Source organism: Neltuma alba, unplaced genomic scaffold (assembly GCF_004799145.2).
Source record: "Neltuma alba isolate B1F8T4 unplaced genomic scaffold, ASM479914v2 tig00006480_pilon, whole genome shotgun sequence".
NCBI lineage: Eukaryota > Viridiplantae > Streptophyta > Magnoliopsida > Fabales > Fabaceae > Neltuma > Neltuma alba.
This window is the reverse complement of record NW_021634479.1, coordinates 23,464-32,454: the sequence shown is the minus strand read 5'-3', so window position 1 is coordinate 32,454 and position 8,991 is coordinate 23,464. Positions and strand designations below refer to the sequence as shown.

The following is an 8,991-nucleotide window of genomic DNA, read 5'->3' as shown; positions in this document are numbered from 1 at the left end:
AATTTGGTTTAAATTTTTATAATGATTTTTTCCTTTCCTCTCGTTTTTGTTTAGATTCATATAAATCATACATATACGTTTAAACCATTGGTCACTTATTTTATGTTTTGATAGGATACGATTATTATTCAAAATTGTTCTAAACCTTTATCCTGACTTTCAGTTACTTTCAGAAAAATATATTCACCATAATATATTCCCACGCTTATTGCAGGTTTTGACCTCTTGCTTTGTCGGTCCCAATACTGATTTTCAACAACATAATCATATATATTACTTACCATAATAAACTTCAAAAAGGGGGAAAATAAAAGGAACTCAGTTATGAAATTAATCTATCCAGGATCTAAAATAATATACAATGAACAAAATTAGTTATAAATAAGGATGGCAAAGGATGTTAAATTTATGATATTGATGACTTTCGTATTTTTCGAAAAAAAACAAAAAAGAGGTTTCACAGCCAAAATACTCCTTTGCATCAACAGCTGAATTTGGATGTGTCATTTGGTCGTAACTTTTTTGTGTGACTTGCAAACCCCTTTTAGAGAAAAAAGTTTGTTAATAAAAATTAATGTAAAGAAATCTGAATTGTGCAAAATAAGATTTCCTATCTTTTTCCTTCCCTTCAGCGGGGAAGCATACACGCCGCGCATTATCTTTATAATGAGCTTCAGTACATAATCACATGCGAAATAGAGCTCCAATATCCGAAAATCTTATCCAAATTTCTTGTATTTAGGAATAAGGTTTTCTTTTTCATAATACTTAATATTTTAAAGTAAATTTTTAGTGTAATTTTACTTTTCAAATATTTTCAGAGTTATTTTTTATCACTCATTTTCCTTTTCCATATCTTTAATACCAATTTTCCATATTTTTTGTACTGAGTTTTTTAATTTTTGTCATTTGTCATCTTGAAAATTTTTTAGACATATATTTCATATTTTCAACTAAAATTTTTAATTGTTTTCATTGCCTAGTAAAGACTTCCCAATTTTTCAATAGTCATCTTAAATGTTTTCAATATTTATCTTCCATGTTTTCAATACAAAAATAATTAAAAATTATGATTAAAAACATAGAAGATATGTTTAGAAAATACTTAAGATGATTAACAAAAATTGAAAAACCTAATTATTAAAAATACTATAAAAATAGAAGTTTAGTATTAGAAATATGAGAAAAATATGGTAAAAATTAATTAAAAATACTTTAAAACTAAAATTGCACCAAAATATTACTTTAAGGTGTAAGTGCTACCATAAGATACTCAACGAAAATTTTTGGGAAGTTAAGGGTAAAGTTAAAATTGCTCTTTTGGAAATATAATTAAAATTAATAATAAATAAATTAAAATATATTCTATTCTAGATTTATATAATTTATATAGGGTTAACGTACAATTTTGACTCTGATTTTATTTCTTAAGTATAATTTTACTCTTGATCTTTTTAGTGATGCAATTTTGACCTGATCTTTTTTTTCTTCCACCCAAAGATCAGGGGTAAGATTGCACCTAAAAAATAAGATTAGGGGTAAGGCTGCACTTAATGATCAAGGGTAAAATTGTACAGAAAGATCAAAGCTAAAATTGCATCTAAAAAAAATTAGAAGCAAAAGTGTACCTAAAAATAAGATCAGGGGCAAAATTGCACTACTAAAAGATTAGGAGCAAAATTGCATCTGAGAAATAAGATTAGGGTCAAAATTGCACCTTAACCCATTTATATATTCTATATTTATATATTTTTATTCCAGCATCCTGAAGTATTTTTCTAAATGTATCCACCATCCTAAAATATTTTGTGATGTATCTAGCATCTTGAAGTATATTTTAGTACGTCTAGCACCGTAAACTATTTTTTTTGGTGCATCCAGCACTAAGGCAGAAAAAAATACTTCAGAGTATTGAACACACCTAAAAAAATATTTAAGGGTGTTGGATATATCACAAAATATTTTGAGATGCTGAATGCATATAAGAAAATATTTCATTGGATACACTTTAACCTAATATAATTTAAGGACAAAATTAAACGGCAAAATATTTTATGATACTAAAGAAAAATGCTTTCGGCTACTATATGAATCTGAATCCTATAATTAATATATCAATTTAGCAATTTTTTCCCACGAACACACAGAATCAATCCTTTTAATTAAGTCTTTAGCCTACTAAGTGCAGGGAACGCTATGGCTTTTTGGATATTACGAAAGGTTTAAGTCCACTAAAAAATGGGTTATGATCTTTCATTTTCCATTTTATTTTTTGCCATCAAGAATATATGCTTTCACATTGATTTTTTTTTCCATTGATTTATGCGTGTGTGGATTATACTGTATAATCTTCCTGGTCCTAATTATAAAACACCTTTTAAAAAGAGATAAATAGTCTTTATTTCTTTATCATAAATCACTATAGGATATCAACTAGATTCTGCCAATATATGACCCCGAATTAAAGTTATTAATTATGAAAAAGAATGCAACAAAACTTTGAAAAGAATTCTTCAGATACGAGTAAAATAATTTTATTTTATTTTAAAATAATTTTAATGACTTATAATTACCTTTTATTCATCTTAAAATGTTACAGGTAACCTATAATGGTAATGAAAATGACCAGAGAAGTATTTCCTCCTGTTCTCATACAAAATATAAGTTATTTTCAACTATTTTCTCGTAATTTTAGAATAGTAGTTAACTCATTAAATTTATTATATATTAAAAAATTCAACTTTATCTTTATTCAAATTTATCTCACCTTTGTTTTCTCTCTTTCTCGATATTACCATCAGTAATTTTTCTTTGCTTTTTGGATAAAGATTTTTGAGAGCTCTTTCTCAGAAGAAACCTCACGATTATTTCCCCTTTTTGCCTTAAAAAAATAATGAATTTCAATTTTCACATAAGGAAATAAGCAGTAATATAATATATCTGAAATTAGAATCCACTTTTCTCTCACCAACATCTTATAGAGTCCAACTAAGTTTGTTTATAAAAAACACCTTTTTTTTTTGTTATATCGTTTAGATGATGTGGTGATGCTTTGTAAAATAAGAATTTAAAATTTGGCCCAAAAATTTAAAAATATATACCAGATTTAACTGGTTGCTTCTTTCTTTCTTTTTTTCTTTTTTTCTTTTTGTAAAATGTTTGAAGCACACTTATTTGTATAGGCTTGTAAATTAAACGAGGATATTGCTCGTAAATAAGAAGGAAAAATCATGAAGCCACACTAAAGTAAGTCTCTGCTTTTCACTCAACGGAAAAAGAAGCACGTTAGGAAAAGAGAAAGGAAAAAGGTAATTGGTTCTTTATTCGTCCACATCTCTCGTTTTATGGCAGTTTGGGTCTTCAGATCACAGCAGTGAGCGTCCAGAAGCAAGCAAGATTGGCTCAATAACTTCAATAACTTTCGTAACAGTATCGATCTCTGCATAATGACTTCTATAGATCCGCACAAAAGCTTCTCTCTACTTTCTTCTATTTCTAATTTCATACATCTGATTCCTTTTCTTGTTTTCCTGCGTTATTACTTATATGATTATGTTGTTGCAGATTACTCTTTGGGAAAAACGAAAAGATTGAACCCCTGCAATGGCATATACTCGGAGGAGGAGAGTCTTCTTCCAGCTCTGATCCTTTTAATTCAACTCCTAACTGGAAATATGATGTTTCTTGAGTTTTGCAGGAAAAGACACTCGCTTGAAGTTTACAGATCACTTGGATGAAGCTTTCAAAAGAAGTGGGATCGTAACTTTCAGAGATGATGTAGATCTTGAGAGAGGGGGAGACATAAAACAAGATCTGTTTCAAGCAATTCAGGATTCTCTCTGTGCAGTAGTTGTTATCTCCGAAAATTATGGAAATTCTACATGGTGTTTGGATGAACTTCAAAAAATTCTTGAATCCCGAAAAACATTGCATCGACAGGTTTTTCCCGTCTTCTATGATGTTGATCCAGCCGATGTAAGACACCAACGAAAGAGTTTTGGAAAATCCTTGGCTCAATATGAAAAGAAGTTCATAGAAGATGGGACCAAAGTGCAGAATTGGAAAGATACTTTGTGTGAAATTGGCAACTTGTCTGGTTGGGACACCAGGGGCAAGTAAGTCCCCCCCCCTTTAAACAATCTCTTTGTCATATTTTCCATATTTATTTACATTTTATATTTTTCCGCTATGATCTTTTTAATTTTGGTTTAAATAGTTTATCACGATTTTTTATTGTCTTCCTTTTCCTTTTCTCGAGCTTGTTTGCCAGCCTCGGACTAATTACGTGCAATATAATGTCTCGTAGATAATAATTCATTTATAGCTTATTTTATGTTTTTATATATTATCATGAGAACAAATATTACCATGAGACAATTATGTTGAAGAACTTATACCTGAGCTTTGACCTGACTCAAATTTTATTTTTAAGGTTCCTGGATTTGGTGGCACTTTTATATCCTTTCACCTAGCAGTCGGTCACTCTGCAATTTAAACTTACTCATCAACAAAATGCCAATCAAACATTTATTTCTTTTTAAATCTTTTAACGGCATAATCAATTGTGTTCCATACCTAATATAAAAACTCTTTTTTTTTTCCGTACTTTTTGGAAGAGCACCCCTAATATTATGTTATTTACAACAAAATTATGCAGCCAACTCCTTGACGGTCTGTTGCTAACATTTCGTTTCTTCAATATGATTATAAATTTAATCATAACTAACAATCATTATATATCACTCGCCCTTCGTTGTGAATTTTCTATTATGTATTTGAAACTTCTACAAGCGTTCCCCTAACTGCAGTTAAAATTTTTAAGAAAATATATTTCAATAATAAAATCCACTATGGCCCACTATTTAATTATTTTCTCTGTAATACATGAAGTGTCTTAATCATAAATTTTCTTTTTCATTTTTTTCACATCTTGGAGATTTTGTGTAGCTTGAAATTAAAAGTCCATTTATGTTTTGTGCACAAGATCATTTAAGCTTGTGAGGACTGTTTCCATTGTGGCAACATAGGGAAAATTCAAAGGCACTCATTTTGATCCCTTAACAGGGGGGGAAAAAAAATCAAATTTCCAATGATGAACAGCTTAACTGAATAACAGTACACATTGATAATTAATAAGTGATGAATTTATATCTATCAATAAAACGAAATTGTGAATAAGTTGATTTTTTTTTGGGGTAAAATGATCACGTTTCTAATTTTAAAATAATGAGTAGATGGATAAATTCTTATTTGCTCAACAATTCCTCTGTTATACAAAAAATGTATTGTAGCTTTAGCAAACAACACTCGCTAGAAGTCACATTTTTCATTATTATTTTAATTTATCAGAACCATGTATAAATCATGTTAAATAATGATATATATTTTTTGGTAGGCACGAAGCAGATGTTATAAAAAAAATAGTTGGAGATGTATGGACTTATTTAAGTTCTAAATTACCATCTTATGATGACAATCAGCTGATTGGGATTGAGTCAAGAGTGCCTTATATGATGGCAATCTTGGAGATTGGGTTGGATGATAGACGTTTTGCAGGGATATGGGGTATGGGCGGTGTCGGCAAAACAACTCTTGCTAGATTTGTTTTTGAAAAACTATCTCACAAGTTTGAAGTATGTTGTTTTCTTGCCAATGTCAGAGAGACTTTACTGCAAAGAGAAGGCCTAGTCTCTTTACAAGAAAGGTTTCTTTCTCATCTCAAAATAAAAAATAGGAAAATTCGTGATGATTATGAAGGGATGCAGATGATAAGAAAGTTTCTGTGTAATAAAAAGGTTTTTCTTGTTCTTGATGACTTAGATGATTCACGTCAATTAATGAGTTTGGCTAAAAGTCCAAATTGGTTCGGCAATGGAAGCAGAATAATAATCACAACAAGAGATAGTCAGTTGCTCAGATCATCTGGAGTGCAAAGAATATATGAGATGAAAACAATGAATAAAGATGAATCTCTTCAACTCTTTTCAAACAAAGCATTCAACGAAGATCATCCTCCTGATGAGGATTATTTGAAGTTGTCTGAATCTGTGGTTGAATATACAGGAGGTCTTCCTTTGGCACTTGAAGTTTTGGGCTCTTTTCTTTGTGGGAGGAGTAAAGCTGAATGGATGGATGCTTTGGATAGGTTGAAGCAAATTCCTGATAATGATATCCTTCAAGTACTTAAAATAAGTTACGATGGATTAAGGAATGAGGAAGAAAAGACAATATTTTTAGATATTGCTTGTTTCTTTAAGGGTTGGCGGAAAAATTATGTGACTCAAATTTTGGAAAGATGTGGTCTTCATGCAAAAATAGGAATAAACATCTTGATCCAAAAAACTTTATTAGTTGAAACAGAAGATTGCAGATTAGAGATGCATGATTTATTTCAAGAGTTGGGTAGGAATATAGTTAAGCAAGAAGAATCTCCCAATAATGTTGGCAAGCGTAGTAGGTTGTGGAAGTTTGAGGACATCAAAGAAGTATTGGAAGAAAACAAGGTGAGGGCCTTATTTTCTAAATATGTCATTTTATTGACATACATTTACTGTTTTTAATATTCTTCACTCTGGTATCATTCTCATGCTATTTTTCTTTAAAATGACATTTTTATTAGGGATCTGAGGCAATACAAGCCATTGTTATGGAAGATGATCGTTATGGGGAGCTAGAAGTAGAAGTACATCCTGAAGCCTTTTCAAAGATGAGTAACATTAGGTTATTCTTCTTTTCAATCTTTGGTACAGAGACAGAGATGTTAGATTGCTTGTCACTTCGTAGTTGGTTCATCTTACCAAGCGGATTGAAATCTTTATCTGGTGCATTAAAAGTTGTTCGATGGCCATTATTTCCTTTGGAAGCTCTTCCACTTGAAACTCCATTGCATAAAATTGTTGCAATTGAAATGCATAAAAGCAAGATAAAGCAACTTTGGAATGACAAACAGGTGAGATTGATGCTTCATTCATCATTGTTTATCTTGAAAATATATTTGTGTCATTATTTTATTGATACATTGTTTAGTGAGACTAACTCTAATATTTTGTTTGATTCTAGTTTATGAAGAATTTGAAATTTATGGACTTGAGAAATTCTCCCAATTTTACGGAAACTCCAGACTTCTCAAGAGTTCCAAATTTAGAGCATTTACGTCTTAGTGAGTGCAAATCTCTTGTCAAGGTTCATCCCTCACTTGGACAGTTGAAAGAACTTGTTGAGGTGTACTTGGATGGTTGTAAAAATCTTGAAATCCTACCAGAAAAATTTGAAACAGATTCCTTGATAAAGTTAGATCTTAGTAGGTGTGGAAAAGTTGCAGTGCTCCCAGAGTTCGGGGAAGGTATGAAAAAATTATCATATCTTGATGTGAGTAACACTGCTATACGTAGACTTCCTATATCACTTGGATCCTTGACGGGTCTTGGATATTTAGATTTACGGTGTTGCAAAATTCTTAATCTTGACGAGTTCTTGAAGACTCACATAACTCGTCAAATTGCTGGCTTGAATGTAACGTCATTAACAGAGTTATATTTAGAGTGGTGTGGCATAAATGATGGATCGATTCCTGATGATTTTCACAGTTTATCATCACTCATTGTATTGGATCTATCAGGTAATGATTTTGTTTATCTACCCACTGGTTGCTTCTCTGGTCTTTCTCGACTTGTCTTTCTTTCATTGGATTTTTGCACGATGCTTAAGTCATTGCCAAGGCTTCCACCACGGTTAATTCGATTAAATGCCTCCAATTGTGATTCGATGGAACCATTATCATCAGATGGACAATTATGGAATTTGGTTGCTTCACTTGACCATGAGGTATATGTTTCTCTTCCTACCACCTATAATGTGTATCCCCCCTCTTAAAACTACAATTACATAACATGACTATTTCTTTATTTCAGTGTCGTGGGCGAACTAAATATGTAATCCCTTATGATGAGGAAGAAGAGCCCGGTATATATATGTTCAATGTATGTATGTATGTATGTATGTATGTCTCATTTTTGTGTCACATATGCTCCCTTCATGGGGTAATTAATGTTAATAACAATTTGGTATGTTTGCAGCTGTTTGAATGTGTTGCCCCGAGAGATTTCTATGCAATTATTCCCGGATGCAAAATGCCATCATGGTTTCAAAATAAAGAAGATTATCCTTTGTCTGAGAAGAAAGGGGAATATGAATATGTGATAAAAGTGGACATACCTCCACGTTGTTTCGATAGTAAATGGTGCGGAATTGTTGTATGTTTCTTTATCTCAGGTTGTGGTGACATGGTGATTGATTGGAGTAGTAAAGCTGCAGAAGATGATGATGATTATATACACAACTTGGGGAGACATTCGATTTTCGTCTTTAATTATCCTATGGCTAACCAGTGCATAATGGTGTTGGAATTAAATGAGGAAACATGTTGGCAGCACCTAAGAGCTCATGATAGCAATTCCCTTCACATTAAACTTTCGACGTACGTCGGTGAGATGGAAATAAAGGGAAGTGGGTGGAGAGTGATATGTAAAGAAGACATACAAGAGTGGTGCAATCTCAGGGATTCCGACCAACTCACCCGACCACAACTTGCTGCTCCTGATGATGAACTCAAGCTTTCTTGGAGAATGCTTCGCAAGTTCATTATGAAGTTGTAAAATTAGCTAGATTATATTTGCAAAATCCTCAATTGCTTTAGAATTGTTGTGTCACAACTTATCCTCTCTTTTTCTTTCATCACTGAACACTACGATACCACTCTACCTACTTACAGCTAGATTATATTTGCATACAAGTGATTTGTAAAATAAAACTGATAAGATGGAAATAAAGGGTATGCCATTGTAGATTTTTGACCTCTTGGTCTATTCCAGTAGTGATTTTCAGCAGCATAATCATATCACTTACCATAGTAAACAGAGAAGAAAAAAGGATAATAAAAAGAACTAGTTATATGAAATTAGACTTATATGAAATTAGACTAAGGGACATACT

General features: G+C 31.6%; 1 protein-coding gene across 1 annotated transcript; it reads left to right on the top strand.

Moving 5' to 3' along the window:
- Positions 1 to 5,954: 5,954 nt before the first annotated feature.
- On the top strand, positions 5,955 to 8,654 carry LOC114750496 (disease resistance-like protein CSA1). The gene is made up of 5 exons (XM_028939090.1): positions 5,955 to 6,179; positions 6,620 to 6,949; positions 7,060 to 7,824; positions 7,911 to 7,979; positions 8,076 to 8,654. The coding sequence occupies exons 1-5, from the start codon at positions 5,955 to 5,957 to the stop codon at positions 8,652 to 8,654; spliced, it is 1,968 nt and encodes a 655-aa protein (XP_028794923.1).
- Positions 8,655 to 8,991: the final 337 nt, after the last annotated feature.